The 20,163-nt window shown below is 56.5% G+C and overlaps 2 protein-coding genes across 5 annotated transcripts in view; one reads left to right on the top strand and one right to left on the bottom strand.

Moving 5' to 3' along the window:
* TMCO4 (transmembrane and coiled-coil domains 4) overlaps nt 1-8,291 on the top strand; it is an 89,835-nt gene extending 81,544 nt beyond the window's left edge. For all 4 annotated transcript variants that reach the window (XM_055331478.1, XM_055331475.1, XM_055331477.1 and 1 more), the window contains 2 exons: nt 1,293-1,410; nt 7,178-8,291. In XM_055331478.1, the coding sequence (XP_055187453.1) occupies nt 1,293-1,410; nt 7,178-7,552 (493 nt within the window). In that variant the 3' untranslated portion in view covers nt 7,553-8,291. The remainder of the gene's footprint in view (nt 1-1,292; nt 1,411-7,177) is intronic.
* A 1,812-nt stretch (nt 8,292-10,103) lies between these two features.
* On the bottom strand, nt 10,104-20,163 carry HTR6 (5-hydroxytryptamine receptor 6). Its single transcript, XM_055332176.1, has 3 exons — nt 19,450-20,163; nt 11,035-11,193; nt 10,104-10,833 (listed from the first exon to the last, which is right to left on the bottom strand). Exons 1-3 carry the CDS (start codon nt 20,161-20,163, stop codon nt 10,384-10,386), a joined length of 1,323 nt encoding a protein of 440 aa, XP_055188151.1. The 3' UTR covers nt 10,104-10,383.

The raw sequence follows: 20,163 nt of genomic DNA, 5'->3' as shown, positions 1-20,163 counted from the left end.
TATTAAACCCATCTATTCTGCTGCAAACCTGAGGCTAATAAACTTGGTTTTCAATTATTTTGTGAGATCCCGAGCCATCTCTCTAGAGAGAGAAAGCAGGAGGAGGAAGAGGAGGGAGACGGGGGGGGAGCGGGGGGGTACACAGACCAGCAGTCACTGTAGTTTCTTGCTTAAACTAAGCACCAACCAGGATTTCATGTAATTGGCCTGCAAAGGTGTTCTACTTGCTTGGAACCTCCTTAAACGTGGGGAGTGGAGGGTCCGTGTGCGGGGAGCTTCAGGCCAAAACTACCGAAAAGTAAACATATTTGTTATTATATACAGTTTACACATTAATAAAGCTCTCTGCAAATCCGTTCACTTACTTGAGCTTCCATGAACCTTCTGGAAGCCAGCCAGGGCGAGCGGTACTTACTGCTCCCTGTGGTACCGTAAGGAAACTGAAGCTCAGAGAGGCTCAGGGCCCTGGCCAAGGTCACACAGCAGAGCCAGGATGTGAGCTGAGGCAGGCCCGTCACTCCACGGTGGGCCTCCTGGGGCACTCCTGTGGCCTCTGCTCTGAGTACCCTGTGGGGAGGGGATGACAGTAAAAGGACCAGGGGAGACCCCTGCTTGTACCTGGCCTCCAGGCCTGTGAGTAGCCGAGGCAGCCGTCCCACTGGCCATGTGGCAGCAAATCCAGAGTTTGGTTGTGGTTACTGCCTCAACAAAGCCGGAAGCCTGCCTGGCTGGGCCCCCACCCTGGAGTGCCGCCCCAGCGCAGGACACAGGATATAGGACGAAGGCGTGGTCCTGCCGTCAGTAAGCTCTCTGCCTAGAAAAGGAAAAAGACCCAAGAATGGACACACAGAGGACATGGGACTCATGTCCCCAAAGGAGCACGTGTTCCAGGCATATGAGGCTTAAAGGATTAATAATACCAGGTGGAGGGGCTCAGGGGCACTCCCTGGGGGGCTGATGTCCAAGCTGAATTCTGGAAGGACGGATGACAGCCCATCGATGCTGGAAGACCAGGCGCAGCAAGAGGGCCCGGGGCGGGAGGCAACATCAGACCAGATGCTTCCCGAATATCCACGTGTGTGAGCGCCGTGTCCATGACGCGGTGTCTCACCGTGCGCCCCTGCCCACCCGGGAGGTAAGAGGCAGTGAGGAGACCAAGGCTGGGGGGCCAGGCAGCTCGCCCACGCTCACGCAGCTAGCAACTGCCGGGGCGGGACTTGATCCCGGGCCCGCCGGGGATCCCGGGGCCAGGTGCGGGGCTCCCGAGGCTGACGCCCCGTCTCTGCCCGCAGCGGGGACTGGCTGCTGAGCTTCGTGTACCGCACGTCGTCCATGCGGCTCCGCGTCGCCGGCCTACGGCCCGTGCTGCTGCAGGACAGGAGGGTGGAGAACGTGGACCTGTCCTCTGTCGTGAGTATCGCCCACCCCGCCTGGGGCCCTGCATTTGCCAGCGGGGCTGCTTCGGGACTCCAGCCGCCCCCTCCCTGGGCCCTGGGACACTGGCCCATTTCACCCCAGAGGAGGGAGACCATAAGAATTTGCTTGGGGCGGGGGGCGGGCGGGGAAGGGGGTTAACTCCTGTTGACGGGCACCGCCTCCGAGCTGGGGCCTTTGTCACCAGGTCCTTTATGCACATTGTCTCTAATCCTCACGCAGCCCCTGGGGCAGTCATTGTTGTGCCCATGTCACAGACTGGGAAACTGAGGCTTGGGAGTAGCCCAGGTGCGCTCCCCCAGAGCCCGCGCTCTGCACCCTACAGTAGTGCCCTCCCTCGCTCCCCACCCCCAGTTACTCGTCAGGACAGCCCGGTTCCCCCACCCCCACAAGTACCGAGAGCACCCACAGGTCGCAGGTGGATTGGGGCAGGACCGCAGCAGAAGCCCCTTCCTGCCAGACTGTGCCCCTCTGCCATGCAGAGCGGGGATGGTGTTCCAAGAACCCCCCACCTTGGAATCATCTGGGGTTTATTTATAATGCAGGACATCCCCCCCCTCAGGGGACACTGGGAAATAATCCCCCCTGCCCCCCCCCCCATTGGTTCTTGACATCCAAGGCTAAGCTGAGGTCAGGCGTGCAGATGGTTCAAAAGAATTCTTGCTGGGGACAGGGTGGGACAAACCGAGCTTGGGGTTCTCGACCACCCTTCGGGCTTGAAGGAAGCTCATCCACCTGCCTGTGCCTGTCACGGGGAGCTGAGAGTTTTGCGTGGGACGGTGTCCGTGTCCAGCTCTGCCCTCCGCCTTTGCCGGCACCAGCGTCCCATTGTACAGATGAGGACACCGAGGCTCAGAGAGGCTGAGGGACTTGCCCAGGGCCACACAGCGGGACTCAAACCCAGGCCTGAGGCCAGTGGGCATCGCTCCTGCTCGGTGGCAGGAGGGTGCGGGCGCTAAGCTGCAGCTGCATCACAGGCCGACTGCGGCCAGTGCAGATCCTGGCGACGCGAGGCCCCACGAGAGCCAGAGCGCTGGTTTCCAGTTCCTGCGCTGTTGGCGGCCAGGCTCGAGGGCCAAGCGCCTCCCGGCCTATCCCTGTTTCCCCAGGGTCCGCATAAGGCACCACCCTGCCTGCAAGCAGACAATCAGACCCCTCCGTGGGCATCTGAGACCCCATGGGGGAGGTGTACTCGGGAGGACCCGGGCTCCCCGCTGGGCTTCACAGCAGCCCCCACCCGCACCTGGATGGGGGCTGGAGCCGGGCACCTGGTACGTATTGGGCACCTGCACCTCACGGGCTGGAAAACAGACCTGAGAGAATGGGCTCATACAGCCAGAGGCCATGGATCCGGGCCCTGCCACCAGGCCCAGGGCTGTGCTGTCCAGCTCCCTAGGGGCCAGGGAGTGACCAGACACCAGGACCAGAGCGAGGCCTCCTGCCCCATGTCCAGGGCTTGCTGTCCTATTAAATCAAAAGTGAAAAGGATCAGAAGAAACTTCCTTGTAAATGAAATTCCCTGTAAACACCACAGGGCCCTGGCAAGATCCGCTTTCTGCCCTGGGATGCCCCTGAGTGGGATACGGTGACAAGAGCGCAGCCTTTGGCCCCAGAGAGGCCAGGCTCTGCTGCTGGCGCGCTGGCTGTGTGACCTCGGGCCGATTGCTTAACCTCTCTGTGCCTCAGTGTTCTCATCTATGAAATGGGGAGAATTGCCTTCCAGGGGAGGCAGCGCGTGTCGGATGCTTGGCCCACAGTAGGCCTTCATTTAGATGCCAATCCCCTGCCCTCCTGGCCCTGCCACTACCTTTGGTTCTTTTGCCCCTGAGACCGTCTCAGACCGTCCCCCTCCTCAGACCATCTCTGGAGCCACTTCCCGGCTCTTACAGGATCGTAGCTCTGTATCACACGTCAGGAGCACAGCACGAAAAGCAGTGCCTTTCTCTTCTGGGTAAATTGGAGGTAATCAGCATTGCCTTTGTGCTGCCCTCCTGTTTTTCTTGAAAATTCTTGTGGGCAGAGAGGAGAGGCCGCCTGGTGCGCCTGGTGCTCGGAGCAGAGGCCTGCCTGGGCCTCCTCCCTGCAGGCCATGGACGGGAGGGGCGTATCCCGTGGGGGGAGGGAAGCAGACGAAGGCCAGGCCCCCCACCTGCCTTCGGCCTCCGCTGTGCTGTGCGGGCACTGGGGTGCGGCGGGTGGGGCTTTTGCCACTGAAAGGGTGGGCTCGTGAAGTTTCTGGAAGGGGGCAGACGAGAGACCCAGCACAGGGGCCTCCTGACTCCTCATGTCCCAGAGGAAACGCCAGCAGACTTCCAGAACTTGGGACAGGGCAGGGCACGAGCTAATGACAACCAAGCCAGCAGGTGCCAGGCCCCCGGTCCCGGAGCGGCCCCATGCACAGGCGGGGAAGCTGAGGCTGCCTGCGAGTGCTGGAGCCCCGGAACCCAGGCTCGTCGCCAGCGCACTCATGCGGCCTGCGTGGTCCGTGGGGTCACATCAGTGACCTCTAGCTCCAGGTCAAGGGCTCCGGCCCATGGGTCAGCTCCCTGACTGCTCACACCAGCGCACATGGAGCAGGTGCCGTGCTGGCCCCACTGTACAGAGGAGGACACTGAGGCCCAGGGGGTAGAGGAACCCGATGGGGCCTGGTAGGCTTGGAAGGAGCCGGGGGCGGGGGCGGGGAGGCAGGGGACAGCCAGCCCAGTTTGGGCACGTCCCCAGGTGCCTCGCCAGGCAGCAACGGGCGGTGCTGAGGCCCGTCCAGACAGCGCGTGGTGCAGAGTGACTCGGGAGTGCTCCCTACGCTCCCTCGGCCCACAGTCCGTCAGAGAACACGGACGAGCAAGCAGATGAAGATGATGGGCGCAGAGAACCTGCCACAGGGGAGCCCGGGGACAGTCCCTAGCCAGCGTGGGAAGGTCAGGGAGGGCTTCTCAGCCCCAGTGACACCCACGGTGAATGTGGACAGGTGGCGCGTTTCCATGGAGGCAGCCAGGGAGGTGGTCGTGCATCAGCCACACAGACCTTCCCACCACTGAGGAGAGATCCTTCTCCCACCCGCCTCCCCGGTTCTCCTGTCCCTTCGAGATGGGATCCCCTCCATTGGGACTCTGCCAGCGAGTTGTCCCCCTGGGGCTTTGCAGAGTGGCAGCTGGAGACCAGGGTTGGCTGAGACCCAGGCCAGCGTGGAGCCAAGGAAGGGCTGGAGGAGCTGCACGGTGGGATTTCCACCCAGAATCAGCTACAGCCAGGGGCCACGAACACCTGCCTTCCTTCCTGTCTGCCTCCACCCGGCCCAGCACCAGCCCAGCACCAGCCCTTCAACAGCTCTTGTTTGTCCCTGTGGGTCTAAGTTTCTGCTGGCTGGAATTGAGACGCGATGGCTAGAGCTTGAGCAGCTATTTGGGGTTCCCAAATGGATCGGCCCCACGAGGACCCCGCCCTCTGTCCCCCATCACCCCTCCCAAGGACACTAAGGCAAGGGAGCTCCTAGTTACGTGGCTCTGGCAATGTGCCAGGTGCAGTACCTCGTGGCTTGTATGTATTATTTCTTCCTTCCCACCCCATGAGCTACGTATCACTTACTCAAATTGGGTAAGGTCCCTATGAAAGTGTTTTGGGCCATAGATGGAACATAATAGTCAGAGGTCGCATATGCTGATTCCTACAAAGTGCCAGGCCCTTGAACTCTGGTAGTAGACTTTCAAGATGGGTGTCAGGATCCTCATGTCACAGATGGAGAAGCTGGAGTTCAGGACATTGTAAGGACTCACCCACTACCAGTATGAGAAAGCTGAGGCCGGAACCCCATTGCTCTGACCCCAAACTTAGGTTCTTTCTAGGGCCTTGCAGCCAGTAATGTCCACCCTCTGTGGGAAGACGCTGCCTTGACCTCCACCTTGACCTCCACCCTGAACCCAGGGATCTGAAAAGCCCCTTATATGCGTGTATACGTGTACGTGTTCACTGAACACTGTTTAAAAGCGTTTGTAAAGAAAGGAACAAGGGGCGCCTGGGCGGCACAGTCAGTTCAACATCTGACTCTTGCTTTCCGCTCAAGCCATGATCTCAGGGTCCTGGGATCCAGCCTTGCGTCAGCCTCCGTACTGGGTGTGAAGTCAGCTTGGGATTCTCCTTCTCCCCCTACCCTTCCCACTTGCGTGCTCGCTCTCTCTCTCTCTCTAAAATAAATAAAATCAGGGATCCCTGGGTGGCGCAGTGGTTTGGCGCCTGCCTTTGGCCCAGGGCGCGATCCTGGAGACCCGGGGTCGAATCCCACATCGGGCTCCCGGTGCATGGAGCCTGCTTCTCCCTCTGCCTGTGTCTCTGCCTCTCTCTCTCTCTCTCTCTCTCTCTCTGTGACTATCGTAAATAAATAAATAAATAAATAAATAAATAAATAAATAAATAAATAAAATCAAGAAAGAAAAAGAGAGAGAGGGAGGGAGGGAGGGAGGAAGGAAGGAAGGAAGGAAGGAAGGAAGGAAGGAAGGAAGGAAGGAAGGAAGGGAGGGAGGGGGTCGCCAGCAGTTTCTGGTTGTAAGAAAATAACAAAACCATACAGGGAATTGTCATCTTGTGTTCTTGAAAACACATTTGAATAGCTCAGTGTGATTTGTGATTCAAATGGAAATGCAGATGTTATCAACTGAGCCTTTGTGTGGTTCCCTAAGGGTCCCCCGTGTTTTTCCTGCCTTCTTTCTAAACTAAAAGAAAGGTTCTGTCCTGAGCTTGCCTCTGGCACGAAAGCAGACCCCCTGGACTGAGGGGGGGGAGCGCAGGGCTGCATTTCAGGAGCAGATCTGAGCTGAGCAGACTCCAGCTGCAGCATTGCAAGCAGAGCCCCATGCGCCTTTGCTCCTCACGTGCTGTGTGTCACGAAGCAAACCACCATCCCTCTCTGGACTTTGCTTTCCTCTTCTAAAACGACAGTGATTTTCAAAGTTCCCCTCCCCAACTCATTGTCAATGAGGACGATAGGTCCACATTCAAAACCCAACTCTGACGGATCCTAGCTGTATGTCCTGGGGCAAGTCACCTTACCTCTCGAAGGCTCTATTCCTTCATCAAGAGTTAGCAGCCAATACCTGTCAAAGAACCGTGTGCACTGAGTTCATCCACAATGTACTAAGGACACACTACGTACGCGTCGGGCATTGTCCATGACCGCCGTCAGGCAGAGGGCATTCCCAGTCACCCCTTCCCTTCACTCACTGACACATCCCAACACAAAAGTGGGGGTATCTCTATTCTCTGAGGAAGAAGGTGGGCACTTCTCAGTTCTCAACCTTTGTCTTAGAGACAAGTCCTGCCCCCAAAGGACCCAGATTTTATAAAGAAACATCTTTCATCTTTATTTAATAAATTCTAGAATGAGGGTCTCTGGGTGGCTTAGTGGTTTAGCGTCTGCCTTCAGCTCAGGTCATGATCCCAGGGTCATGGGATCGAAGTCCCGCTTCAGACTCCCCGCAGGGAGCCTGCTTCTCCTTCTGCCTGTGTCTCTGCCTCCCTCTCTGTGTCTCTCTAAAAATAAATTAATAAAAATAAATTCTAGAATGGCCATGAACCCACCCCAGAGGCTTCCCGCCCCACTCTGGATTTGAGAGTCATTGAGAGCTGGAGTCTTGGCGTTGGTGATCGGGTGACTGAGGGAGAGGGTGAGGCCCAGGAGCTTAGCTGGGTGCCCTGGGAAGGGCAAAGCTCTGACCACCCACCATGACCCTCGCTCACTGTCCTCCTGCAGGTCAACGGCCACTTGGACTACGCCAAGAAGATGGACGTCATCCTGAAGACTGTGGGCATCCACACCAAGCCGGGCTGGGATGAAAAGGGGCTCCTGCTGGCCCCGGGCAGCCTGCCCCAAGAAGAGGCTCACCAGGCACCCGCCACCTCGTCATCAGAGAAGACCACACCCGGAGACAGCCCCAAAGTGGCCACATCCACTGACCCTACCGGAGCCCAGGTGCCAACAGGGCTGGACCAGGAAGGGGCCTCCCCTCCTGCTGCTGCCAGCCCGGCTAAGAGCCCCCAGATCTGCAGCCATGGCATGGACCCCAACCCACTGGGCTGCCCGGATTGTGCCAGCGAGACCCAGGGGCCCTGCCCCGGGCTGGACTGACCGCAAAGGGGGCTTGAGCTGACTTCCCAGGTTCCTCCACATAGCTCGCTCTTACCCTCCACCAGGTGCCCCACACGAGCTCTGAATTTCCACCTGTGCCTTTCCCAAGTGGAAGGCATTGGGATTGAAAAGAAAGGAACTGGAAGGAGGGGAGTGGCAGAGAGACAGCGTTCCCTCCCCCAGGAAGCCAGGCTGGAGCCCTGCAGAGACAACCAAGCACAGTCTAGAGCTCCAGGACTCTACCAGCCTTGGGCTTCCCATATTTCGGGCCGCAGGTGTAGGGACTGGCTGACCACCTGGGGGCCCAGGGGGCTCCCACGCCACCACTCTCCCCTGGTCCCAGTAAATCCAGGTGAACGCCTGCTCTTCCATCCACATGCCAGGCTGCCCGCCAGCCCCCAGGCATCACTGATACACCTACAGAGCAGGTGCAGGTGAGAAGCCAGCCGCTCACTCTCTGCTCTTGGGAGGCACGATCAGATGTGCCTTGTGCGGCCACTCAGGCTGTGCACTGCAGAACTACTGGGGTGTGGGTCACAAGGATGTGATGTGAAGGGTGCCCCCGCCCTTGTTGTGCTACGTGGTGGCCCTGGATGTAACTGTCACAGCGTGGTGAATATATGCTGAATCAGCGTGCACTGTGCATGGGATCGGGCCCGGTGACAAGAATGAATTCCACGGGGCAAGGGTTTCCTACAGCAGGGAGGGGAGCGATGATTATAATAATAAAAATAATCATAGAGAATTTACCACTCCTTGAGAATTTACCAAGGACAGAGTGCTTACCTGGGTTGCCTCGGCTGACCTACCAATAACCTTAGGAGATAGCTACTATTATTACCTTCATGTTACTGAAGGTCCTTGAGACCCAGAGAGGTTAGGTAGCCTGCTCAAGGTCACACAGCTCGTCAGTCTCAAACTCCACTCAGGCTCCAGAGCCTGAACTCTTGGCCACTGTATCTCGGCCTCCTGTGTTCCTTCCAGTGTCCCTGAATGAGGGGGCCAGAGACGGTTCTCCTCCATTGTGCAGATGGGAAAACCAAGGCTCGGGCAGAGAAAGTATCGATAAGCTCTGGGGGAGGCAGCCCAGAGGGGGACAGCAGAAGGAACTAGGATATTAGAGCTGAGGGGATCCTCACGTATGCGCGCTTGCTTGTTCATTCAACAAATATTTACAGAATGGCTGCTAGGAGTTCAGACGGCTCATTTTGCCCAAGGTCTCATCCCACTTCACCAAATGCTTCTCCAACCGCAGGGGCCCCTCAAGTGAATCCAGTCCACACCACGGTCACCGCCTCAGGTAGTGTTTATTCGGAGTCCACTCAGGCAGGGCTGGGGGCAGAGGGGGAGCCCCAACAAGCACCATGACCCCTCTGTGGCCAGTGCCCAGGGCCAGAGTTGAATCGAATCAGCACCAAGGAGAGCGCCAGGCCACTGTGGAGGGCTCCCTGGGAGTTTGGCCTAATGGGGCCTCAGAATGAAAAGGGCCGCACGGCAGGTAAACTGTGGGGACCAAGAGATTTTTTCCCCCGCCCTCAAAAACAACCCAGGCCCCTGTACCAGGGTCCACCGAGCTGCCTGAGGGCAGCGACCCACACCAGAAACCGCTCTGCTGACCCAAGTGGCTGCCACTTCTATTTCCCTGGCTGACCAGGGATGCCAGGAGGCAGTGGGGCCATGGGCTGGTCTATCCCCATCAGCTGGTTCCCTTCCACGTCCAAGGAAGTCCAGGGTGGAGGGAAAGCTGTTCCTGGTGTTGAGCAAGAAACCACCAGCTCCCTCTTTGCCCCCAGGAGTCATGGTGGAGCAGCCTGGGAGTGGGGATGGGAACCCCACTCGGCATCCAGAGCAAAGAGTTGGGGAGCCATGGTCAGTCAGGTGGTGGGATGTGGACCAGGGCTGAAGGGGAGGAGGGAGATGGGAAAACACTGGGAACAAACAGCCCCTCCGGGCCCACAGCGAGAGGCCAGGGGGTGCTGGATGACCAGGAGTTGTACCAACAGCAAGTACCACCTACAGCAGCACCACCCATGGGGACTGGGTACTCTACACATGTTCTCCTAATTCTCATGACACCCTATGAGGCAGGCATTGTTACCCCACTTTGTACATGGAATACCAGGCTCTGAAAGGCTAAGGAACCTTTCTGTCCAAGAGCTAGTGAGTAATGGAGCAGAGATTCAAATTTAGGCCTTCCTGACTCCCAGGGCAGGTGTTTTTCTGTGCAGCCCCACACACATCTGGGGCAGTGGCCAGACCGAAAACCAGCAAATCATCCTCACAGTTAGATCATCCAAGCCAGCGCATCCCAAACTATAATGTGCACACATGTCACCTGGAGCTCCTGCTAACGTGCAGATTCTAACTCGGTCTTGGGTGGGGGTAGGTAGAGGCGTACATTTTTAACAAACTGCAGGGAGGTGACACTAATGCTGGCAGCCCCCGGAGGAGTGAGGGATTCAGCCCAACACTAATCTACCTCTGCAGATAGAGGCATCCCTCCCCTGCAGTCTCATCAAATGTCAAAGCAGATAATTGCCTTCACCCTAACTTGAACCGAGAGGTCCTTTTCCCCTCTGCCAGAGCCCTCCAGCCACCTCCACACACACCCACAGGTCACACTCAGCAAGAGCATCCTGGAGAAAATTTTATCTGAGCCAGCTGTTTTCCCAGTGGGCGGGCAGTGGGGGCTGGGTCAGTGCACCCCACTGGAACTCAGAGGGCTCCCAGGAGACCTGCAGCCTCCCAGCCTTAGCCAAGAGCTGGTCCAAGGCCTTTGGGGACTTCATCCCATCTAGTCCAGCGCTCCACTGACCAGCTCCAAGCCCGTGTCAGTTCGTGGGAGCGCCAAGTGGGTGCAGCTGCAGCTGGGGCTCGACAGGATCGATGTTGAAGAAATTGACTACAGCTGCAACCCTGGTGGAGGGCGGGGGCTCCCGGGGGGCCTCTCTAGGCAGCAGGGGCTGGGCCGTGCGCTGCTGGCCTGAGGAGCCACCGGAACCCGAGCCTGAGTCAGAATTGGAGTCAGGTGGCAGAGGCAGTGGCAACACATGCTGCAGGCTCAGGCCTGGCCGGGGGCCGCTGTGAGAGGTTCGCATAGAGGGTGAGGCAAGGCTGGCCCGGCGCTCCCTGGGGCAGTGGGGACATGGCAAGAACCTGCCCAGGGCCCGTTTGAAGTCCCGCATGAAGAGTGGGTAGATGATGGGGTTCATGGTGCTGTTACAGTAACCCAGCCACGTGAGCACATCGAAGAGGTCTGGGGAGATGCAGTCGCACACAGCCTGGAGAGATGGGGTACGTCATGCTCGGCCCCGGAGCAGAGCCACAGACCACCCCAGCCAGCACGGATGGGACAGGCACCCACAAACACATATGCCATGAGAGGCAGCCCGCCCTCCTCTATCCCCGTGTCCACGCTGGGGTGCATTTCGGGGCCTCCCCCAGCAAGGCCTGGACTCACCAGCCCCCTGTGGTGGCATTACCTGGACTATGTTGGCCACAAAGAAGGGCAACCAGGTCACAAAGAACATGCCCAACAGGATGCCCAGTGTGAGACTGGCCTTCAAGGCCTTCCTGCTGTGCTTGGTGGCCAGACGCCTGCTATCGGCTGACTCCATCCCTGGGCGTGGGGTCCTGGGCACCTGTCAAACACAAGGCCACACACATAAGTCACCTGAGAAAGAGCCCCAGTCTGACCCTGATCCCAGCCACAGACTGAGCCTCGATCTTCATTCTACACGGAGCCTTAGTCCCAGCAATAAACCGAGTCCTCCTGAGCCTTGACTGAGCCCCATCTGTAGTCCTAGATCCCAACAGTAGACCTGACCTGGACTCCAGAGTAAACCTTGATCTAGACCAAGCGCTGACATCAGCAATAAGCCAAGCCCCTGCTCACGGTCCCAGACTGAGCCTGAGAATTACCGTAGATTGAGACCCACACAACCAAGGTCTCAAATGGAGCCTTAACCCTGGACCAGACTGAGCCCAACCTTAGCCCCAGACTGTGGCCTGAGCTCAGCAATAGACTGAGCCCTGATCCTGACACAAGGAGCTCTAGGAAGGGCAGAGAGACAGAGCAACACTATCAGACAATTCAGAAGACCCCCCCCCACCGCCACCACCACCCACCTCACAAAGGACAACACTCAGTACCAGTCAACACACATGACCATGAGCCCCAGCACCACACAAAGCCTTTAGCCCTCCAAGAATTAGTTGCTATTAAACAGTACTTGACAAAAGAGGTCCTGCTGCTGCCCAGAGCATGACGGTCTCTTCATATATGCATTCTCCTCATATTTGGGAGTAATGATTTTGCCTGGACCGCTACCCTCATGCTACACAAAATACAGTGCTTTTCTGAAAACATGTGCATAGAGTAAATGTTTGCAATGAAGTCAATTTTAGACTACTAAGGGTGCTAGTGACCTTGGCATTTGACAACTCAAATTACACTGTGGACAGACAGACATCTTCATTCCCAAACGTTAACCTCAAGAGCTGGAGTGTGGGGCAGAAAAGAAGGAGAAGGGAGCTGCCCTGCAGCAGCCATCGAAAGGGACACAGGCATGAGGGGGTTAGAATTTGACTTTGCAAACTGGCGACCAGCAGTCCCAAAACATTAAAAAGCTCTGAACCAGACAATCCTTTAGCCCAGCTGTTCTCTTAACTTTTTCAACCTCCTGAGCTCACTGAGAAGCCATGAAATCTATTTTTTAAAATTTCCCCAGAGAACAAAAAGCTTATAAATTTGTACACATGCACACACAGAGAAGAAAACATCCCACATTTCCAGCAGGTTCCGAGACCACCCGTGAGGTCCAGCCACGAAGCCCCCCTCTAAACAGTGTGTTGTAATCAATTTGGAGTTTCGTACATCGGTGTTACACAAAGTGAGACCCACCCACATTTACAATTTAAGTAAATACCAGTGTGCCGAGGTGTGCACAGTTGACTGAACTGTGTAAGGTTTTCGTGTGCTCCCTGGGAACACACCTGGCCTTTGGGAGCAAGGGCTTCCTCCAACTTTTTTTTTCCTTTTCTTTTTTAAGATTTTATTTTTATAAAGTAATCTTTAAAAAAAAATTTATAATCTCTACACCCACCGTGGGGCTTGAACTCATAGCCCCAAGATCAAGAGTCACATGCTCCTCTGACTGAGCCAGCCAGGCACCCCTCTTCCAATGTTTCCTAAACTGCAGGAGAGCCCAGCTGAGCTCTTGAGGAAGCCAGAGGTGGGCTGAGTGAGTATAGGGTAATTGGAAGAGTTAGAAGGAGGCAGGAAGGGAACCAGATTCCCAGGCAACCCTCGCAGATGGAAAGGGGGCGGAGGAGGCAAAGCCAAGAAGATGTGTCAGTCCCAGGGAGCACCAAAGCCAAACCCCCACCGGGCTCTCAGGCGCAGGGGCTCCCTTCCAGCCCTGTTCTTCCCGCCTCCTCCGGGTGGCCAGGCTTGGGGTCCTGTCCATGGTGCTGAAACCCCAGGTCTACACTGTCTTCTATGGGATGGAGGGGCCGGAGTCCAGAACGGCGGTGGGCAGGAGGGGAGAGAGGAAGCACACTCCCACCCCCTCAGTATGTGGGTCCAGGTGAAATCTGGTTATATGAATGCCAAGGACAAATTCACAAAGAGCAGCCTAAGAGAAGCCCTTGATTTCCCCTCCTCTGTCTTGGTGGGGCAGCCTTGTGCGGAGGCCAGAGCTGGACTTGTAAAGGCAAGTGATCTGGCTTCAAGTCATGCCTCTACCACTTACTCGCTCTGTGATCTTGAGACAGTCTCTGTTTCCACATCTGTAAAATGGGAAAAACAATACTCAGCTTGTGGAGTTGTAGCGAGGCTGTGGATAATAAATGCATGCACAGCACCTGACACAGAGTATGTGCTACATACATGGTAGCCTTGATGTTGGTTCAAGTGGAGTTGGAGGCTGGGGAAATTTTGAGCACCCTCAGGGGCCCTGTCCTTCTGCCAGCAGCTCAGGCTCCCCAAGCAGCCTGACAGATGTCAGGACAAATGCTCTGACTCACCATGCTGTAGCAAGGGAGGGGGAAAGGCTCTGCTTTTGTCTTTCGTCTTCTCCTTTTCTCCCTTCCAGAGTAGACTCTATGTGGCTTCTGTGGCCCCACCATGGTCAGCTTGGAGGAGAGGCTCCTGCTTCCTCCAAAGATCTGTCATACCTTCATATTGCTGCCATCACAGACAGTAGGGAAGGAGGGAGCCACCACCTCCAGAGGGGCCACCCACACAGATACCCCCCTGACCTCTGGTAACCTGTGGGGGTTGGGGGAGCAAGAGACAGCCCTGATCTTATCAGAGCTCTATGACACTGGGGAACTGAGACACTGGAGAAATATTTGGGTGGGAGGCAATCACTGGGATGGGAGTTCCAGCGAAGGAATTAAACATGGCCTCGGATTCCCTCTCTAGGAATCTTCCTGGGAAAATCCTGGGTTTTCTTTCTCTTCTTCTCCCTAAAGAGTTGACCCAAGAATACAGGACAAAAGGAAGAGAGAAGGAAACCAAGGCTCAGAGAGGATAGAGGACCTTGCCCAGTTCACACCGTCCCAGTACAAGGCCTCAAAGCAAAGCACCCCAAGTGACCCCAATCAGCACCATCGTCTGCATTTAGGGAACAGTTACTACATGTCAGCATCTGATATTCGTCATGCCATTAAGTCTTTTCATGGGGTAGGTATTATTCTCCCCCTTTTGCCAGTGAGGTCCAGAGAGGCAAAAGAACTTGCCAGAAGTCACACAGCAGATAAGTGTTAAGTCAGGCATTCAGAGTCATTTCTAACTCCAGAAATTGCATTTCTTCCACTTCATCACACTGCCTCCATGGTGGGGGGGGAGGTTATAGAAATCCCCACCTCTGTCACCAAGAGGCCCTCATGGAGCAGAGGTCAGTGGCAGTCCCCAGCCTCACCCTGAGATCTAGCTGACGCCAGCCTCACCCTGCCCACTTCCCTCTGCCCTCATCGCCACATCCTGGCATTTGTGTGCCCCTTATACATGCATGTGTCGCCATCAAGGGCAGCCTCCTGGAAGACAGTCTGGCAGTGTCCTTCCAGGAGGCAGCTCCACCACTTACAGGTTCCTACGTTCAATAAATACCCATGCACATCTGCACGCTCGGCATATATGGAAATGTGTATTACAACACTATTCCTGGAAAAAACTGGAAACAGCCTAAACGTGCATGGAAGGATGGTGGTTAAACAAACCATGGTAGATTCCCACCGTAGAGTATGACACAGATGTTTAAAAGAATATAATTGGCCGGGGATCCGTGGGTGGTTTAGCGCCTGCCTTCAACTCAGGGCATGGTCCTGAAGTCCCGGGATTGAGTCCCATGTTGGGCTCCCTGCATGGAGCCTGCTTCTCCCTCTGACTGTGTCTCTGCCTCTCTGTGTGTGTGTGTGTCTTCTGAATAAATAAATAAAATCTTTAAAAAAAGAGAATATAATTGGCCAAATGAAAAGATCTCCAAGAGATAATATCAAAATTAAGTAGTAATGGCAAGTTGCAAAATAATTGATACAACAGGACTCCATTTGCTTAAAAAATACATGAAACAAAGAGCATTAAGTCCCTTCAGGTGCATAAGCAAACATGGAAACGCAAAGAAAAAGGAGTGGAAAGACATATCCTAAATCGTTAAGAGTGTCCCTGGGAACAGAAGGTGACTGGGTGGGATTTAGGAGGGTCTTTCACTTTATCTCTCTGGCTGGATTTTTTTTTATTGCTTTTTCTAAGTAGGCTCTACATCCAATGTGGGGCTTGAACTCACGACCCCAGGATCAAGAGTCAAATGCCCTACCGAATGGGCCAGCCAGGCACCCCCTGGATTTTTATTTTAAAGTGTATTTATGTATTCTTTTGTGTAATTCAAAAATTGTCCCGATCATCTACTCGTAGTGCGAGGCTACAGACTCTGGAGCCAGACTGGTTTCAAACCGTGGCTCTATTGCTGCCTAGCTGCGTGACCTCAAGCGAAGAGATTCACCTCCCTGTGCCTCAGCTGTCCCATCTGTAAAATGGCAATTTTACAGTGGCATCTGCCTCATAGGCTTGTGGTAAGGACTAACTAAGGTAATAGGCACAAAGTCACCTGACCAGGGCCTGGCACACAGGAGGCCCCGTGTAAGAGTCAGCCGGCATTTCCATTATTAGGGTCCAGCTCAGCTCTTTGATTATGACGATGACACTGTTATTGGCAGCCTTCGTGGGCTTTTTCCCTAGAGAGGCTCAAAACGGATGATTTCTCCAGAACCACACATCTTACCACCAAGAGGAAAGGGGCGGAACTAACACTTGTTGAGCACCCAGTAGGTGCCAGGCTTACAGATGTTATCCCACCGACTCTTCAAACAGCCTCATGTGATAAGCGGCATTACCCCTGGGCTAGTGGGAGTCGAATGACTTGCCCAACATCATCAGCAGCGATGGAAAGAAGGCAGGATTTGAACCCCTGACCGGCTGGAAGCCCAAGCTCCTGCACCCAGCTCTGCTGCTCCAGGCCACCGTGTTCCCCGCAGCAGCCGAGGCTGCCATGCTCGGCACTGCTCCTGTCAGCCTCTCCCCAGCTCAGCCCCCTCCTCCTCCTCCGAGATATTTCTGTGATCACAGCCTCCTCTGAGGAGGAGGAAGGACAGCGGTGGAAGGGGAGACAGATCGCTTAGACAAAGTGATGCAGAGTTGGGTGAGGGAGGGTGGAGAAGGCTGGCGGAGGAGGAGAAGGGGAGAAACTGATGGGAGAGGGGGTGCGAGGAAGATGGGGGGATGGGGAAGGCAGGGAAGGCGGCGAGAAGGACCTGGAAGAGAAAGGGGTGGGAGCAGGTAAGAGCAGGACAGCAGGGAAAGGGCTCCGGACCGAAGGCACAGGTCATGGCACACGGACCAAGAGGCTGGGGAGGGACACTCCCTGGCAGATTCCTTCTCCCCTGCCGCCCTCCACCCCGGAGCTCCCACCCTGGTCCCTCCCGAGGATGAGCACCGTGCCACCCTGGCACACAGCTCTGTCTGCCTCTCTCTCCCTCTGCCCCTACCCTGGCCACATGATCTCACTCACTCCGAAACTGCTCTCCCCACGCCCTCTCGTCTTCCCCAGTCTCTGCCTGGGCCGGAAGCAAGACCCCCTACCTCATAGTCGAGGGGCCAGGAAAGCTGGGCCGAAACCGCTGAGCTAACCAGTGGCTTCTGAAAAGCCTGTCCACATACTTACGTAGATATGGGGGTTGGGGGGACCGACTAAAATGCTCGTGCCTGCTCAGTCACTGTGTCCTCAGACCCAGAGGAGCTGGGGCCTCAGGACCCTGGGTCCCCCTTTCCCTCCACCCTCCGTGGGGAAGTTAGCAGCTGGATTGGGGAAGGGAGCCAAGGGCGAGGTCGGGCTGGCAACAGGAGGAAGGAGAGCAATGCACCCCAAGTTTTGTTCATCCTCATCAGTTCCTTTAGGTCCAGGCACTGCGAGCCTCCACTGCCCAGCTGGAAGCCCGGTCTCAGGGGCAGGCCAGCTTGAGTGGGAGGGAAGAGGTCGTGACCCAGGAAGATGGAGTCTATATCCCAGAAACAAATTCCACAAATGCAGGCAGTTGTGCAGACAATAAGGAAAAGAGGCATGCAGGAGGCTTGCTTAGCAGCTGGGTCTGACACTTCCCATCTCTCTCTCTCTCTCTGAACCGCAGGCCCCCCATCTCTCAAACAGGGATGATGGTAGTCCTTGCCTGGGTGGGTGTTTGGAGGACTTGGCTCGGGGCCTGGCACACAGTGAGCACTCAGAGACTGTGGGGCTGCAGCTGTCAGCACCCCTGGGCTCCTGCCCACATCTGAGGCCACAGTCTCACATTCATCCTGGTACCAGCCACTTACCCTCATGGACAGAAAAGTGCATCATGGGGGACAGAAAATCCAGACCTGTCCCACCCCGGCCCCACCAAGACCAGTCACCTTCTCACATCCTTAATCCCTAGAGCGAGCTCCCCAATGCGCAGAAGTGGAAGATGACCTGAAGTGGTAAATGGACCCATAAAATAACTGAATGCTAGAGTGAGAACATTGGCCTTTTCCAGCACTCTTCCAGCTCTTCTGGTTGTGTCAAGAGAAAGTTGGTGTTGATGCTGCTACGTCTTTAACATCCGCTAGCACCAAAGAGGAAGCGATCCTGGGGCTGGGCCACTACAACCATGACCGTGAAGCCACTGCCAGGGTAACTGCCGCTCACTGAGGCTGTCTTTGTGGCGGCCTTCTGTTTATGGCAAAAGTTTCCATTTCCGGAAGAGATAAGTTTCCTTTCTAAACAAATGCATGGAAGTAAAAAGATAAGTGAGGTGATGGAGAGAAAATGCAAAAAACAGGAGAAGGAAGCCACCTGAGGCGTGTGGGTAGGTGGAAAGAAGGCAGATAGATAGTCCAAGGTGGTTCCAGATGTCTCAAGTTTGGGAACCACTCCTTTGAAAGAACCCAGAGAGAGAGTGTGGATGGCCCAGGGCAACCTTCCCACTGCTGGGGAACCAAGTCAGGGTCACAGCCACCTACTGCGATTCTGGAACATTCTCCAGTGAGCACAGACAGAGGGAGGGTGTAGGACTGTAGCCAGGACCTCCTGTCCACCCCAAGGCCTGTTTACCTGGTTGATGGGGAGGCTGCAGCTCCGGGCCACATGGACCAGAGGGACTGCATTTCAGCTCCCATCCACCCCAAACCCCCAGGCACCCACCCATCCCATAGGGGCCTCCTCCTGGGGCTACATCAAGATTGGAGAGCCCAGTCTCAGGGCCTATGACCTCATCCTTTGGGGCTCAGGCCTGGTCAGCCATTTCTTGGGGATTAGGACAATAGACACTAAGACTGTGATGCCTTATGGCCTAAGTGACAGGAGCAGCACTGCGGGGCCTTACCACTAATTACTAAGTAATTAGTAAGCACCTAGTGTGTACAGTGGCGATGAAAACCGCCCCAGACGTGCCCACCCTACAATCTAGTGGAGGAGATAGACAATGAACGAGTCAACAAGTAAACCCATTGTTAAGATAGAGAATAACAGGGTAAGGGAGTACAGATGGGTCTGCAGACAGGGTGGACAGGGACACACTCTAGGAAGAGGTGACCCATGAGCTGAAAAAGAGTCAGGCAAGGCAGCCCCAAGGGAAGAGCGGTCCAGGCAGAGGGAACAGCGATGCAAAGTCCTGGACACAGGAGTCAGTCTGATGCCTTCCAGGAACACCAGAAGGGCCACGTGGCTGGTGCAGAAGGAAGGAGGGCGGGGGGAGGAGGTGGAGCTGCAGAGGTTGGCAGGCCCAGATTCCCAGGCCACATCCTGACATGGGAGACGTCTCCTCTTTTAGCTTAAAAGTGACAGGATCACTTTTGTTTTGTCCATTGCTCTGGCTCCTGTGCCCAGAATAGACAGGAGTGTGTCTGCAGTGGAAGCTGGGGAAAGCCCGAAGGAGACTCGTGGGGACTTCCAGGAAAGAAGCAACGGTGGCCTGGTTGACGAGGGGCGGCCCTGGAGGTGGTACACGTTTAGGAGGACCGCACCAACCGGCCTTGATAATGAACCCCGTGAGCATGAAGGGAGAAAAATGATTCCTACGTTTCTGTGGGGTAACGCGGTGATGGTGCCATTTGCCATGATGGGAAAGGCGGGGGAGGCGGAGGTGGGGTGGGTTGGGAATTCCCCTGGCCCGCCTTACCTTCTGGAAGCTGCCCCACATGCCCACGGCGCTGTCCTGCAGACAGCCCTGAGTCTAGAGCGCCCAAGAGGGCTGCGTGCTGGAAATGGGCACCCAGGGGTCACCAGCCAGCGTATATATGGTGAGATGCATGCGGGGCAGGCCCCCCACGGCTGCTCTTTCCTCTCCACCCCAGCCCGGGCCTCCCCGTGCGCCCCAGGTACCTGCAGCGTCTCCAAGGCCTGGCCGGCCGTGCCCGTGGTGAGGGAGGCCACCTGCACCGCCTGCTTGCGCGCGGCCAGCAGGATCCTGCAGTAGGTGTAGCAGATGGCGCCGGAGGGCAGGAAGAAGGTGAGGCCCGACGCCACGAGGACGAAGGGCAGGCTGGCCAGCAGGCGGCACTGGCCCGGGGCAGGGGCCCGCGCGCGGCCCAGCTGGTGCCAGCCCAGCAGCAGCGGCAGGAAGGAAGCGAGCGCCGCCAGGCTCCAGGCGCCCAGGACGAGCCCCAGGGCGCGCGGGGGCGTCATGCGCAGCTTGTAGCTCAGCGGCGAGAGGATGAGCAGGTAACGGTCCAGGCTGATGAGGCACAGGTTGAGGATGGAGGCGCTGCAGCACATGACGTCGAAGGCGGCCCAGAGCAGGCACAGGCCGCGCGCCAGCACCCAGCGCCCGTACAGCGCGTTCAGCATGGCCGGGGGCATCACCACCAGCCCCACCATCAGGTCCGACGTGAAGAGCGACACCAGGAAGAAGTTGGACGTGTTGCGCAGCGCCGGCTGCGTGCAGATGAGCGCGATGAGCAGCGAGTTGGCCGCCGCCGTCAGCGCGATGACCACGCACAGCGCGGCCGCCACCCAGCCGCTGCCCGCGGGCCCCGACGGCGGCCCCGAGCCCCAGGCCGGGGTGCTGTTGCTGGCAGGGCCGGGCTCGGGGACCAT

Source organism: Nyctereutes procyonoides, unplaced genomic scaffold (genome assembly GCF_905146905.1).
Source record: "Nyctereutes procyonoides isolate TBG_1078 unplaced genomic scaffold, NYPRO_anot_genome, whole genome shotgun sequence".
NCBI classification, from domain to species: Eukaryota; Metazoa; Chordata; class Mammalia; order Carnivora; family Canidae; genus Nyctereutes; species Nyctereutes procyonoides.
This window is presented reverse-complemented; position numbering and strand designations above follow the sequence as displayed.

Coding starts and splice junctions, on each gene's coding strand:
- HTR6 (XM_055332176.1), bottom strand. CDS start 20,163: ATGGTCCCCGAGCCCGGCCCTGCCAGCAACAGCACCCCGGCCTGGGGC. Junction 11,194..19,449: donor AGGCCTTGGAGACGCTGCAG/GTACCTGGGGCG, acceptor TGTGTTTGACAG/GTGCCCAGGACCCCACGCCC. Junction 10,834..11,034: donor TTGTGGCCAACATAGTCCAG/GTAATGCCACCA, acceptor CCATCTCTCCAG/GCTGTGTGCGACTGCATCTC.